Raw genomic sequence first — 16,184 nt, 5'->3', positions numbered from 1 at the left:
CAAAAAAAGTAGAAATTAGTTCTCAAATTATTTAAAAAACATTTAAATTATAAGAGCCAATGTTAACTGTGACACAACTACCCTGACAAAACGTTATTTTGTTCAAACAAAAATGTTAATATATGAATGTGAATGTGTTCTTTCAAACTATCTTATACATCTATACCAAATTTCATAGTTAGGCTACAAAATCTAAAAAACATCAGTGTAAACCTAAATATGCATTTACAGTGGTAGAGCCCGCTTTAACATCATCGCACGAATGGGTCGGCTCGCCCGGTGTTATACCACGACCACACAGAAAACAGGCGTGAAGTGGAAGCAATTCCACGTTTCGTCTGATGAGTGTGGTGCCGGAGGCCTAATTTTAGTCGCTTTCCCTTTCCACCCTATTCTTAAGAGGAAAGGATGGGAAGGAAAAGTAGATATAATGGTGGAAAAGACGCGTAGGAAGGGGAAATGTCCTCTTTAGGTGCGTCTCCGTCAATGAAGGGTAGGCAACGATGCAATTGCGGATGTTTATAGGCAGCGGTCGCTTTCCATTTCGGTGGATTCTGGCCGCTTGCTCGTTTGCCACCTTATATTATAAATAAAAAAGTATATTTTCGTTATTTAAATTTTCTCTTGAACAATAATATCACATGCTAAAATGCGTTAAAACAATAATTATTACTCTCAATTGTTTATTTGCTCGTAAAAAAATATTTTCTTTTCCACAGATTAAAAATAACATAAACATCAGCTAACTGAATAAAAATGTGGACGAAATCGGAGATAATATTTTCACTACAAATGTTATTATTGTTAAATACTGAAGTTATATCACAGAGGAAACTTGGGAAATTTCAAGAAGTATTTGCATGGAAACAACTTACGTACAACATTGGCGGGAACTTGGGTGAGTTGTCAATTAGAGATGTCAAAATATCGATAAAAAATTTCGAATTCTGTACATAACTATAACAAAATTGGAGTGTCTGTTTGTAATATCAAAAGAAGAATTCAAGATTTCGGGGTGTATTTGGTTTGCTGATAATGAAAATCGCATTTAAAAAAAGTTTGTGTGTCTGTCCGCAAGCCGTGTTTGTTCCGGGTATTCTCCGAAACGGCTGGGCCGTCTTCGGCGGACTTTCACTGAAGGGTAGCTGACATTGATAGGCATAATACAGGAATTTTTTTTAAATTCCGCGCTGTCAAAACGGCCTAACGGGTGGTCCTTTGCGCTAACGAAGTTTGCGGGCGACAGCTAGTTATAAATAACTAGCTGTTCCCGTGCGACTACATTCGCATAAAATTATGAATATTTATTTTGTTGTTTACATGTGTCAAATTATCAATTGCAAATGTCAAAGTGACATAACATGACAAACCATGGCAATCTTGCTTCCTTGATGTTGGCAACAACTTATGGTCTCTTTCCCACATTAGGGTTTTTATCTAAAATATTTACTCCCTAAGTTTAATAGCGTGAAATATATAGACTGAAGCGTGACTTAAGTTGCTTTTTACTAAAAAAAGAATTATTCAAAAATATGGTGTAATTGCTGACATCTAAAGCAACAAAGAAGTGTGTGTTTACGCTTTATTATAATAGTATAGGTATAGATAGATTACCATTCGGGCACATCACTAAAATTCATGCATCTAAGTCATCACAAAGCCAAGGTCAAATAAGACACGATAAGTTATGTATTTAAATGGTTTGTTACTAGACATAACATTGTGCAAAACATTTTTTATCCTTGCTTTTTCGAATAGAATGAAAAGGGACAACTATACTTTTGTACAAGTGTTCCAGTAAGCGGAAAAAATTATAGTGTAGACTAGCTTTCGCCCGCGACTCCGGCTGATACATAAGCTTATGTATTCTTCCAGATTATAATAAGCTCCATCTATGTATAAAACTAGCTAATCCCCTGCGACTTCTTCCGCATAAAATTATGAAAATTTTATTTTATTGTTTACATGTGTCAAATAATCAATTGCAAATGTCAAAATACCAATTACCTTACTATGGAAAATTAGCTTTCTTGATGTTGGCAGCAACTTATGGTCTCTTTCCCACATTAGGGTTCTTTTTTCAAAATATTTACTCCCTGTGTTTAATGTCATGAGATATAGCCTAAAGCATGACGTAGTGTAGGGTTTTTTATTACAAAAAGAATCATTCAAAAACATGTTATAATTGCTGACATCTTTAGCAACAAAGTGTGTTTTTACGCTTTATTATAATAGTAAAGATTACAAAATAAAATACAAACGTTTTAATATATTTTAAACACTTCTATTGGCAATTATATTGACATGTTTTGAGGATCTATCAATAGATGGCGTTAATTTATGTCAAAATGTCTCAAGTGAAGTGTCAACTATGCCTACTCTATTATCGTTTGAAACTCTTTGTACTGAACAGAATGACTTAACATTTATGCATTTTTAATTCATCACTGTTATGCAATATTTTAAAGGTCGTCTTTATTTAATGTCATAAGGAAATTAACAAGCGGATATATGAATTCGGTAAAATGAAGCAATCACTGTGTAGAATTTAGCTAAAACATTTCAATGACTAAGAGTGCGCACACCTTTGATAAAACTATCGCACAACTGTTTAGTTTTGCTTTGATTCCATCGTGGAAGTATACTACTCGATGTTTAGGTTGTGCAACTAAACAGTTGATTGCGAAACAATTGATAATCGCGATAGTTTTGTCGTAGGTGTGTGAGTCTCATATGTGTAATTTGACTAGTATTTTGTTTGTAATTCTGTCGTTTTTTCTTTGTTTTCATTTTTATTACTGTTTATGTTTTCACAGTACTGCAAGATAGATTCGCCGACGATGTGTCGGACGCTAGAAGCAAAAGGGAGTCAGATATTGTCTTCTTTGATAATGAAGAGGATACCAGGGAATGGAACCAAGGTATGTGACATCTATACTATTATAAAGATTTGTTTTCTGTTTATATTGAAATAATTCAAAAAGTAATGGGCGGATTTAAAAAATGCTTTCACCATAAAAAAGCTATGTTATCATTGAGTTGTTAAAGAGGGCTCTACCACTGCCATTAGTATTTATAAAGTGTGGGCACACCTTTTACTACACTATCGAACATTGTTGTGCGATTGTCAATCAGTTCGTACTATTTAGTTGCACAACTAAAAATTGAATAGTTTACCTCCATAGGAATCAAAGTGAGACTAAACAGTTATCCAATAGTTTAGTCAAAAGTTACGCAGTTAATGTAATTTATTTTGCATTTAATTATTACGTAATTGATTTATTTTCAGGTCCTCCTGAACCTCCGCCGGAAAATACCAAAGGCACCCCAACGATTAAACCAGTTGGTAAGCTTGTATTTATAAAAAATATTGATCGCTCGTTGGTCCAACTCTTCAAACTATACTAGTATAGTGGTTAACCAATAAGTAATGAATATCATGCTGGCTGCCAAGAAAGCCATAGAAAATATTTTGTAATTAAGGAACGTAATTCGAATGAAGAGAAAAATGTGACGTGAGCGATGTAACCATGTTTTATTTGTATTAAATGCTTTTTTTTCAATTTATGTGAATTAGTTTGTGTGTTTTTATCAATAAATAAAGAAGAATTTATCAATAGTACTAGTTTACATTTATTCATATAGAGCGTGAACACACACTTTGTTATGTAGGATGCAAACTGTACAAAATTTTTACTTTAATTCCAGATGAAGAAGGTAGATTTTTCGTGCAGTACAACAATGTACCGATGGGTGTAGAACGAGTTGGTGAAAGATTGTTTGTAACCGTACCACGGAGGAGATATGGTTTGTAATTTTGGACAATAACATATAATCTATAAGTATGTTATGCAATAAGAATGTGTACATTAGAGGAATTTGAAAGTAGTGCCAGTGGTGGTATGGATATGGTATGCGACGAAACGATGGTGACATAAACCAGAAAGTGTTAAGATTGAATGATGGCTACAAAGGTAGATGAAGACCGAAGAAAGTATGGATGGATTGTGTAAAAGAGGATATATCTACCAAAGAAAGGAGAGTATTCAGATGTATGGAAGAGCAGCACATACTGTGCCGACCCACCGTAAGGGATAAGGGCAAGTGGATGATGATGCAAAGAGATTCAATAAATATAGAGTAGACATAATTGATACTTCACATTATTCACATATTACTATCGCCATCTATTGACATATCCCCAAAACGTGTCAACGTAATTAATTGTATTTAAGTTAATTGCCAATAGATGTCACTAAATGAAATTTAAATGTTTGTATTTTATTCTGTGACAATATTTAGTTTATTTATAACAAGAGATTGTTGTAATTTAGTCAAATGTTTTATTACAAGTCAATACACGAGATGGCACTAAACTTGTCTGATATAGTACCTTTCAGAGAAGTACCTGTGTAAAAATTTTGTTCACTCCCTTCTATGTCTTTCTTGTGGTACTTTTTTGACATAGACTAATACGTATATCTTTTATTTTCCAGGAATACCATCAACATTGAACTATATAGACCTTACTAAGGACCTGAACACTAGATCCCCAGGTCTTAGACCGTATCCTAGTATACGAAGGTCTAGAGATCTGACATCTGTGTATAGAACTAGAGCTGATGAGTGTGGAAGACTATGGATGGTGGATACCGGTTTACTCGAAATACCAGGTAATTTTTTTTATGTTTGTAACAGCCTACAGACTAAACTCATCATCATCCTCTTTATTCTACACCCGTAGAGTCGGCACAATCGAATTTATGTTTAATTTTGTTCAAATTAATAAAAACCAAATAAAACTTTGTCAATAGATGGCGCTGTTTTCAATAGAGTTATCAGACAGATTTTTTCTATAGTTTTTTTTTATTCATTTATAAGTAGCTTAATTTTAATACAAAAATATAAAATTTCGCCAAACTGCCAAAGTAGTTTGTTGGCGAAAACTTTATTTTATTTATAAGTAGCTTAATTTTAATACAAAAATATAAAGTAATATAAAACTGCTTTGGCAGTTTGTTGGCGAAAACTGCACCCATAAAGTAAATACTTTTAATGCATGAACTTATTTTTATAAACAAAATATTACTTATACTAATACATAAACTACGATATGAAAAATAAATTAAATCTCTTCTAGTTAGAACTGACAAAATTATTCAGCCGCGTAGATATTTAGTTACTGTGTTTTAAATTTTTTCTTACAACAGTCCTTCTGTAAGTTATCCTGTAATGCGTATTCATTAAATTCGTTCATGACTTCGTTTATTTCCTTGTTTGTTTCATTGTTTTTTTTATTATTAAAACTACAGGCTCGCCTCAACAAGTTCAACAACCAGCGATTGTAATATACGATTTAAGTACAGACCAACAGATATTGAGATATCCATTCAAGAGTTCTGATATTCCAGCCGCTAATACACCTACAGGTTAATATCTATACTAATATTAAAAAGAGGAAAGATTTGTATTTTTGTATATTTGTATTATTGAAATTTTGAGTTATTTCAATGGGACGATTTCAAAAATTCTTTCACGATTAAAATGCTACGTTATCACTGAGTAACATAGGCTATATTTTTTAATTTCACGAGGGCGATATCGAGAGCAACAGCTAGTAACTAGTTATATCAATAAACTCATATTACTATAAGCATTTATTTGAAATGATCGTCATATTTTATATCTAAATTCTTACTAATATTATAAACTAGCTTTTGCCCGCGACTCCGTTTGTGTGAATATAAAAAAACACAAAAAAGTAGTCTATATATTCATCCAGACTAGACATGTATGACAATTATCGAATTCCGTTCAATTTAGGATACAAACTAACAAACATAAATCTATCTAAACATTCACATTTATAATATTAGTAAAATGTCAAGGGTAATGACCGCCAAAGAACTGTGTATAATGAGATAATTTTCAGGTAAATAATATCAGCTGGGGGTCAAAATACGTGTTTAAAAGTATTTTTTTAAGGTTATGCAGTAATTGTTATTGTTATTTTAGGGCTAGCGTCTATAACCATAGACATAACAGGCGATTGCAGCGACGCCTATGCATATGTCCCGGATCTAACGACTTTCGGTTTAATTGTTTACTCTTTGAAAAATAACGACAGTTGGCGTCTCACTCACAATTATTTCTATCTCTCACCAACAGCTGGGAATTTTAGGATCGCTGGTATGTATAAAATGGATCAATATTTCTTATTTTTAAAACGTTGGAATCAAATACATTTGAATAATATGTAAAATTAACGTAATTCTTCACCGATACTTTCTCTAAAAGGTGCTATATTTATTTATTAAGATAAACCAACAAGACAAAATTATAACACATACATTTTTACACAATACAATAAGTAACATGCAGATAGTTTTTCCTAATTATAGGTTTACACGACATACATAGAAAAATAACAACAACAACAGAACAGACAGAACCTGTTTTTTTTTTTTTATTGACCCCAAACCGTCAAATTTAAACTAAATTTGAGTGATAGCCTCTCGGAGATATTTTTTGAATGTTGGCCATTTGTTGGAGATGTCGTATGTATATAATTTTAATAAGCTCCATCTCTTGAAATAAAATAAAATATTAACATCAAAATATATCAATTGGCAATCAATTTAATTACAATTATTTTGAAATGGTTTTGAGGTTTTGTCAATAGATAGCGTTAGTTATATATGAAAAATTTTTCAAGTGAAGTGTCAATTATGCCAACTATATTTTTTGAATCTGGTTTGAATATGGATTGATAATCAACAAACTCATCATCATCATCACCAGCTCACTATACGTCCCCACCGAGGGGCTCGGAGTCTACCCTAATAAGGGGTGACTAGGCCATAGTCAACCACGCTGGCCCACTGCGGGTTGGTTTGACTTCACACATGTCTTTGAATTTCTTCGCCGACATATGCAGGTTGCATCACGATGTTTTCCTTCACCATAAGAACGTCGGGTAAATTATGTACATATGAAAATTAAAAAAATCGAAAATCTCATTGGTACATGGCGGGATTCGAACCTAAGTCCTGTAGATTACAAGTCAAGTGTTCAAACCACTGAGCCACCGACGCTCTATCAACGAACTATTTAGTAGTTAATTTGGTCATTTCAGGTCAAAGGTTTCAATGGAGTGATGGAATATTCAGCGTGACATTAACACAGCCTGGTAAAAATGGCTGCAGAACTGCGTATTTCCATCCGTTGTCAAGTTTTGAAGAGTTCTCCGTATCTACTTGTGTGTTGAAGAATTCAACTGCAAGTTCTGATGATAATTTCTGGTCTGCGTTTTCTGTAAGTTGGTTATTATTAAATTTTCTATACTAATATAATAAAATATTAACACACTTAACAAACTAAGTAAGTACATAACAATGTAGGATGTCGATCACAGCATAGTTATATTTGAATCATTCTTTGCTTAATAAATACCCCTTCACATAATCTACACTAATGTTATAAAGAGAAAAGATTTGTATTTTTGGATTTTTGTATGTATTGATATAACTCGTAAATTACTCGGTCGTTTTCAAAAATTCTTTCACCATTAGAAAGTTACGTTATCAGTGATTGACATAGGCTATATTTTTTTCTTGCGGACGAAGTTTCGGGCAACAGCTAGTCTATACTAATATTATAAAAAGGAAAGATGTGTATTGTAAATATTCAAATAACTCAAAAAAACTGGGTCAATTTAAAACTCTGATATGAAAGTATTATAAAAGTCGGTAATATCTATAAATGCAAAACATTTAAATTCATTATTTAGGAAGTGGGAGTCCGCGGCGAAGACAGCCAGTGTACTATGCACGGTTACCATGGCAACACTGGAGTGGTGTTCTTCGCTGAAGTCGGCAGGGACGCGGTGTCTTGCTGGCATTCCGCTCGTCAACTGACTCCTACTAATGTTGTAATATTAGCCCAACATCCGCAGAGAATGAGCTATCCTTCCGGTAAGTAATTAAGAAATATGTAGACGAGATAGGGAACATTTTTTACCAGTAACTTCTTTGAAAAGTATGTTAGTTGTCAATTGAATATGACACAAATTATAAACAAAAAAATTTAGTTTTTATAATTTCATATGGTCTAAGCCGCTTGGAAAGTTCGTTTTATTTATTTAATGGTTTATTTTCCTTTTTACTAGATCTCCATGTTACGAACGATGAAGTTTGGGTTATGGCGAATACATTACCAAGATTCGGTTATTCAACACTGGATACGAATGAATACAATTTCTACATATACAGGTAAATACTGTGTTTTGGACCTAAAAAAAAAAGACTGGACATAGGGAACAACAATTTTCACCGGCAACTTTGAAATGTATATTTTACAAAATCATAATAAGCTCCATCTTTTGTTATAAAATTTAACTAAAAGGGTGGCAAATATTATATTGTTATGTGGTTTGGAGGACTTATTAATAGATGGCGTTAGTGATTACGTGAAAATGTTTCTATTGAAGTGTCAACTATGCTTTTTCTATATATTTTTTGAAAACTTTGAACACAAATATGTTTTAATTTTCATCGCTGACTTATTACTTTTTTCAGAGGTCAAGTGAAAGATTTGATAAGAGGCACGGCGTGCGACAATCAAATGTAAATTAAATGAATAAATTAACGAGTTTGTGTGTTTTATTTCTGTACGATAGTAATACATATATGACAAAGAAGTTATTTAAAAAAATTAAAAGTAGTAAGTCTTTATAACTTTATTTGTGCTTAAAGTTCTATTAGTTTTTACCTTTAAAAAACAATCATGAGTCTATGGTTCTTGTGTCACAACATTTGACATTGAAAAGTTTGTTTACCACTAAAATTAAATAACCTACAGCCTAAATTAAACGTAATTTTAATCAAAATCAACTGTTTATAAGAACTTTAATAAATGAAATAAGTATAAATTCGCTTTATAAGGTGTTTTTAACATTTGACGTAGTGAAAAAAACAAAAATGGATGAATTTCTTGCGACGACTTCTAATAAATTGGTAAGGAATTATTATTTTTTGGTGTTTTAACGATAGATGTTATGTGAACCCACGATGATATGCTAAAAAACAAACTGATATAACTTATTCCCATATCTTTACCGATATCAAGGAAAAAGGTAGTAAAAACCGACAAGCAAAGGCTATTTTGTAATCATTGATAATTCAACTAATACAGCCATAGTCGTAACTAGACGAGGCATTGAGGTGCATTGCCCTACCTTGAAAATACCAAAAACTAGTATAAATCATAATAAAACGGTATGTTCATTGTGGGGGTAACACAAATGGTTAAGATACAAAATGAGTATATTAGAAGAAGTTTGAAAGTAGTGCCAGTGGTAGAGAAGGTAAGGAGGAAAAGGTTAGCATGAGGGCATGTTATTAAGAGAATGTTAGTTATGACTGTGGAAGGGTACACTGGTAGAGGTAGACATAGAAAGAGATGGATAAATTGCATAGAAAGTGAAAGGTTCAAAAAGGGAGTGATGACTGAGATGACATAAGAAACTATCTATATGTCATCTCAGTCAGTTGAGGAGGACAAAAACCTGTTGCGCTGACCCTACAGGAGTAGAATAAGAAAGATGATGATGAAAATGGGGTCTCTTCATAGTTTGACAAAACTCATAGCTTAGATGGATATCAAAACTTTTGCAAGCATACATCAGTCAAGTTACAGAGAATCCCCTTTTGTAGCTTACCTTAAATTAAACTTTAGCTTGCCTTCATCACTAGCTCATTATACGTCCCCACCGAGGGGCTCGTAGCCTACCCTAATATGGGGTGACTAGGCCATAGCCAACCACGCTGGCCAAGTGCGGGTTGACTTCACACATATCTTTGAATTTCTCCGCCGATATGTGCAGGCATCTCAATGTTTTCCTTCACCGTAAGAACGTCGGGTAAATTATGTACATATGAAAATTCGAAAAATCGAAAATCACAGGTACAGCGGGATTCGAACCCAAGACCTGTAGATTACAAGTCAAGTGTTAAAACCCCTGAACCACCGACGCTCTCATATATATCATAGCTTGCCTTATAAACAGCTATTATAGTAGAACCTCGATAAGTTAAAGTCCAAGGGAAACACAAAATATTTTTTGAAGTTATAGAGGTTTTAAGTTATCAAGGGTCTATGTTGTAGAGGTTTTGGGCTCTGTTGGGAAGGGAACATATTATTTTTTGAAGTTATAGAGGTTTTAAGTTATCAAGGGTCTTTGTAGAGGTTTTGGGCTCTGATGAGAAGGGAACATATTATTTGAAGTTATAGAGGTTTTTATGTTATCAATGTTCTACAATGGCTTAATATTTAAGGAAATATATCAGTGATGTTTTCCTGTTTTCAGAAAACAAACAATTATGTAGATTTAACAATAGTATTGGGCAACGAAAGTTGTGATCTTGATTCCGCTGTGAGCGCTTTAGTTTATGCAATGTTTTTAAACTGGCAATACGAAAGGATAAAATGCAAAGTGTGTACAAAAGAAAAACGTGTAGATCACAAAGATAGTATATTTGTACCAATTCTTGATGTCAATAGGGAAGATTATAGTTTGAAAACCGAAGTGGCTTATTGTTTGAAAGAAAATAATGTTAATGAGGAACATTTAGTTTTCAGGTAAGTGTATTTACGAGCTGTTGCCCGCAACTTCGTCTGCATCATATTAGAAAACATACTAACTATATAAATTACAAAACGCTTCGTATCCCGGGAACTGGACATTTCTCGGGGATGAAGCTTATCCTATATGTACTCCACACTTTGTTTTATATCTGTGTCAAATTTCAATAAGATATTTTGAACCGTTGCAGAATGATCGAGTAAACATTATCAAACTAAATTAATGAATCCCACGGGAACCGTAACTATTCCCGGGATAAAAAGTAGCCTATGTTCTTCCAGACTATGCTCTAAACCTGTGCCAAATTTCATGCAGATCCGTTTAGCCGTTTAGGCTATAAACGCTAACAAACATCCATCCATCTAAACTTTCGCATTTATAATATTAGTATAATAAGATGATAGTTTAATGATTGTATACTGATATTTTTACTTTACCAATATTATTAATGTGAAAATTTAGATGTTAGTTAACAGTGGTAGAGCCCGCTTTAACATCTTCACTGTAGGGCTCTCAGCAATACCACGACCACACAGACAGGCGCCAAGTGGAAGCAATTCCAAGTACAGTCTGATGAGTGTGGTGCCGGAGGCCTGATTTTATTCCCTTTTCCTTTTTACCCTTTTCTTAAGAGAAAAGGATGGGAAGGAAAAGGGGATTTGATGGTGGAGACGCGTAGGAAAGGGAAATGTCCTCTTTATGTGCGTCTCCGTCAATAAAGGGTAGGCAGTGCTGCAATTACGGTTTATGGGCAGCGGTCGCTTTCCATTTCGGTGGATTCAGGCCGCTTGCTCGTTTTCCACCTTCATCATCTCCCCTGCCTTATCCTACTCCCGTAGGGTCGGCGCACCGGGTTTTCGACCTCCAAAGCATTCTATCTTCCGTCATCTCAGTCATCACTCCCTTCTTGATCATGTCACCTTTCACGCAATTCATCCATCTCTTTCTAGGTCTACCTCTACCAATATACCCCTCCACATTCATAACTAACATCCTTCTTGTTACATGCGATTCATCCCTTCTCATAACATGCCCATACTCTAACCTTTTACTCCTTATTTTCTCAACCACTGGGGCTACTCCCTACCTTATATTATAAAAAAAGCTTTTTTTTTATTTCTTTCAGAGATGATATCGACTTAAAAAATCTCTTAACAAATATAACTAAAATAATATTAGTTGACCATCATATTTTAGCTAAAAGATATGACTTTTTACTACCATATGTGACGGAAATAATCGATCATAGACCAAGAGACAAGGAATGGAGTTACAAAGACGACACTCGGAGTACTATAGAGAGTGTGGGATCTTGTACTACATTGATTTGTCAGAGAATAAAAGATTTGAGTGGCTTAATGTGTAAGGATATAGAATTCTTTACGACATACCAAGTTTGTTGTAGTTTACTATATTGTAAGTGTTATAAAATCATAATAATACCAACAGTGGTAGTGCCCGCTTTAACTTAGCACTGCAGGGCACGCCCCTAATACCACGACCGCAGACAGGCGTGAAGTGGAAGCAATTCCGTGTACAGTCTGATGAGTGGTGCCGGAGGCCTAATTTAAGTCCCTTTCTCTTTACTATCCTTTTCTTATAAAAAGAGGATGGGAAGGGGAAGTAGATTTGACAGAGATGTATAGGAAGGGGAAATGTCCTCTTTATGTGCGTCTCCTCAATGAAGGGTAGGCAACGCTGCAATTGCATGTCTATGGGCAGTCGCTTCGCCATTTTGACGGATTCAGGTTATTAAAAAAAAACTAGCCTTTATAGTTTCACCTGCTACTCCGTCCGTGTGGAATTAAAAAAAAAACAGAAGTAAATAGCCTATGTGTTCTTCCAGACTATCCTAAACATTGCTAAATTTCATAGAAAGAGAGAAACATCCATCCATAAACGGAATACATAGTATCCTATGTCTGTCTCCTAGCTCTAAGCTATTTCCTTTCCAATTTTCAGCCATATTGGTGAATCTGTTGTTGAGTTATAAATAGTGTAACACGACTATACTAGCGTTCGCCTGCGAGTCCGTTCGTGTGGTATTAAAAAAAACAAAACCAAGTAGTCTATTTTCTTCCAGACTGTACATGTATGCCAAATTTCATCAAGATCCATTCAGTGGTTTAGGCTACAAACTCTAACAAACATCCATCTATAGTGTGTCTAAATAAGCTTGATTAGTTTGACAATTTAGTAGGGATGGGTTGTGTAAAATCATTCATGAATCTTATCGATTTTTGATTTTTATTCTTATAGAAGTTGGAATCGATAGATTCATATTATAACTTATGAAATAAAAAAGCCTGTTTTCTCAAATTAATAATGACCATAACAAATAATGAGAGTAAATAAATGTTTATTACTACTACAGTACGTAATCGAATTGGATTTCGCTATTATTTCTGTCATCGCTAAATTCTCTACAATATAATCAATACTAGAATTGTCCTATAAATTAGTTAATAAGAAAATAATTAACTTTATTTGATTTCGATAATAATTTAAACCGAATATCGATAGTTTATAATTGTTCGCTGCGTGTTTCGTCACTACACCTGTCTATTTACGTTAGACTTCATACAAATTGAATTCGATACTTCATGCGTCATTTATCAAACTAATCTACCTTATTTAGACACAATAAACTTTCACATTTATATAAGTAAGGTTTTCAGCTACAATATTATTGGACACAGTGAATTTCTCTAAAGAGGTAAATAAGGGAACTCCACATGATAGAGAAATGGTATTATTTTTAGAGACAATATTAAAACCTGATGACAGAGAAATTTTCAGGTAAGATATTGAAATAGAAAAAGGTTAATTTTACTTGTAACCGGTTTTAACGGTAAATAATTTCATGCAGATGAAGCCGTACGAGAACACCTCGTATATATACTATTTGTGTTTACGCTTTATTATAATAGTATAGGTAAATTTAAAAAAAACCTGACATATATTAAACGGCACCATTCTAAGACTGAGAAAGCGTCGGTGGCTCAGTGGTTTAAGCACTTGACTTGTAATCTACAAGTCTTGGGTTCGAATACCTGTACCTGTGATTTTCTATTTTAATATGTACTTTCCGACTTTTGTGAAGGAAAACATCGTGATGCAGGATTATTTCAAACCGTCACCCCGCTCTGTCCCCTGGGGGACAAACGAGAATCAAGTGTCATCCGTCCCACCTTTTAGTCCGAATATCACCAATAAGGTGACAGGAACCCTTAAGAAATGAAATAAGTTCCAACCGCTAAAGGTGGGACGGAAAAATCTTTTTATTCTCACCTCTCCCCACGTGGGGACAGAGCGAGTGACGGTTGGGAATAATCCGTGATTCACAAATCTGTGAAGAAATTCAAAGATATGTGTGAAGTCGCAGTTGACGTCCTACCCTTAGGGTAGGCTCCGAGCCCCTCAATGGGGATGTTTGTGGTACAAAATGCTTCACTTATATATTTGTAGCTGTTGCCCGCGACTTCGTCCGCATGGTATTAGAAAACATACGAACTATATAAATAACAACTACGTATCCCTGGAACCGGACATTTCTCGAGGATGAACCTTATCCCATGTATACTCCACACTTTGTTTTATATCTGTGACAAATCTCAATAAGATATGTTGAACCGTTGCAGAATGATCGAGTAAACATTAAAAAACTAAATTAATGAATCCCACGGGAACTAACTATTCCCGGGATAAAAAGTAGCCTATGTGTTCTTCCAGACTTTCTAAACCTGTGCCAAATTTCATGGAGATTCGTTCAGCAGTTTAGGCTACAAATTTTAACAAACATCCATCTAAACTTTCGCATTTATAATTATATGGTATTACAGAAAAACCATAGTCGATAAATTAGTTAACGCAAGAAGTGACGTCACCAAATTGACAGCAACACAATTATTGAAGAAAGATGTTAAAATCGTTGGCGATATATTAGTTCCCAGCTTTCCTATACCAGTTAAGGTAATATTTTTATATAGATTCGCTAAAATAGCGAAACCATCGTATATTACATTTTTAATTTCAGATACCTTTAGTTATCTAGAATGAAAGCGTTTTTTCGAATCAAAGGACATACAGAAAAGGGAAATTTCCCCTTCCTATGCATCTCCATCTAATTAACTTACCCTTCTGATCATTTTCTTTAAAAAAAATACTTTTACAAACCATATTACAATAATTTGGTCTTTTTTTTTAAATAAATTAAATTCAAATCGTTTAAAAACATAAACTTTTTTATATTGTAATGTACAATTTTAATAAAGTTATATATTTTCTAATTTACAGGAGTTTTTAAATAAACCGGGAGCTCTGCTGGCCGTCAGCGAAGCCCTAAACAAACAGGGCTGCGCCATCGCATTGTTATTGGGCATGAGATTGACTCCAAGTTTAGTAAGAGACGCGGCTGTGTATTCTACTAGTTTTACAGAAAAAGCTGGAAAGGTAAATTTATTACACACTCTTACAAAATTACACACTATTGCAATAAAACTACACACCATGGTAATAAGGTTACACATTGTTGCAACAAAATTACACTCTTACAATAAGATTACACACCCTTGTAATAAAATTACACACTCTTATAATACAATAAGATTACACACCCTCGTAATAAAATTACACAGTCTTGCAATAAAATTACACACTTTGGTAAAAATGTTACACACTTTTGTGGTAAAATGGCATTCTAGTATTTAAATTACATAACTAAAATGAAGTTAGACACTTAAATCTGCAGTTTGTACAATTTGTACTCAAAATACCTTGCTTTTACATGAATTACACAATATATAAAATTATTTCACACATTTTTATTCCAGTTGGCGAAATATTTAGAAGAAAGCAAGAATCCAATATTTGGTTTAACTTCTGAAGTATCTGAAAATTCTACCAATTGTTTATATTATAATCAGAGTAATTTGCTTTTAACAAGAAAACAATACATACCAGTTGTAACGAATTTCTTACAGAATTATAAAGATTGAATTTCAATAGTGTTTTTATGTTATCCTCTACATCTTATCTTACTAATATTATAAATGCAAAAGTTTAGATGGATGGATGGATGGATGTTTGTTAGCGTTTGTAGCCTAAACGGCTGAACGGATCTCTATGAAATTTGGCACAGGCTTAGAGCATAGTCTGGAAGAACACATAGGCTAATTTTTGTCCCGGGAATAGTTACGGTTCCCGTGGGATTCATTAATTTAGTTTTTTAATGTTTACTCGATCATTCTGCAACGGTTCAACATATCTTATTGAAATTTGGCACAGATATAAAGCAAAGTGTGGAGTACACATGAGATAAGCTTCATCCCCGAGAAATGTCCGGTTCCAGGGATACGTAACTTTTTGTAATTTATATAGTTTGTATGTTTTTTAATACCACGCGGACGAAGTCGCGGGCAACAGCTCGTATATGATAATATATGAATGTGCATGTTTTTTCTTTTTTGACCGACTTCCCAAAAGAAGGAGGTACTCAATTCGTCTGTATGTTTTTTTTTTTTTTATTTTTTTTTTTTTTTTT

The 16,184-nt window shown here is 33.8% G+C and overlaps 2 protein-coding genes across 3 annotated transcripts in view; both read left to right on the top strand.

Annotated features, from left to right (window-relative positions):
- The window catches only part of LOC106103071 (protein yellow-like), a 14,701-nt gene extending 6,051 nt beyond the window's left edge, over window positions 1-8,650 (top strand). The window contains exons 2-12 of the mRNA XM_013282732.1: window positions 720-898; window positions 2,817-2,921; window positions 3,290-3,346; window positions 3,709-3,807; window positions 4,497-4,673; window positions 5,313-5,429; window positions 6,016-6,189; window positions 7,136-7,314; window positions 7,790-7,973; window positions 8,168-8,270; window positions 8,577-8,650. Of these exons, the coding sequence (XP_013138186.1) occupies window positions 757-898; window positions 2,817-2,921; window positions 3,290-3,346; window positions 3,709-3,807; window positions 4,497-4,673; window positions 5,313-5,429; window positions 6,016-6,189; window positions 7,136-7,314; window positions 7,790-7,973; window positions 8,168-8,270; window positions 8,577-8,628 (1,389 nt within the window). The 5' untranslated portion in view covers window positions 720-756 and the 3' untranslated portion in view covers window positions 8,629-8,650. The remainder of the gene's footprint in view (window positions 1-719; window positions 899-2,816; window positions 2,922-3,289; window positions 3,347-3,708; window positions 3,808-4,496; window positions 4,674-5,312; window positions 5,430-6,015; window positions 6,190-7,135; window positions 7,315-7,789; window positions 7,974-8,167; window positions 8,271-8,576) is intronic.
- A 181-nt stretch (window positions 8,651-8,831) lies between these two features.
- LOC106103076 (protein prune homolog) lies at window positions 8,832-15,646 on the top strand. 2 transcript variants are annotated; one of them, XM_013282740.1, is made up of 7 exons: window positions 8,832-9,014; window positions 10,367-10,638; window positions 11,769-12,004; window positions 13,321-13,441; window positions 14,485-14,614; window positions 14,939-15,094; window positions 15,475-15,646. In XM_013282740.1, the coding sequence occupies exons 1-7, from the start codon at window positions 8,979-8,981 to the stop codon at window positions 15,637-15,639; spliced, it is 1,116 nt and encodes a 371-aa protein (XP_013138194.1). In that variant the 5' UTR covers window positions 8,832-8,978; the 3' UTR covers window positions 15,640-15,646. The 2 variants fall into 2 exon arrangements, with proteins under 2 accessions (XP_013138194.1, XP_013138193.1); XM_013282739.1 differs by having other exon boundaries at window positions 8,833-9,014; window positions 11,769-12,058.
- The last annotated feature ends 538 nt before the right edge of the window (window positions 15,647-16,184 follow it).

Source organism: Papilio polytes, unplaced genomic scaffold (assembly GCF_000836215.1).
Source record: "Papilio polytes unplaced genomic scaffold, Ppol_1.0 DF823879.1, whole genome shotgun sequence".
NCBI classification, from domain to species: Eukaryota; Metazoa; Arthropoda; class Insecta; order Lepidoptera; family Papilionidae; genus Papilio; species Papilio polytes.
Note: the sequence above shows the minus strand (reverse complement) of the source record. Positions and strands in the feature narration are given on the sequence as shown.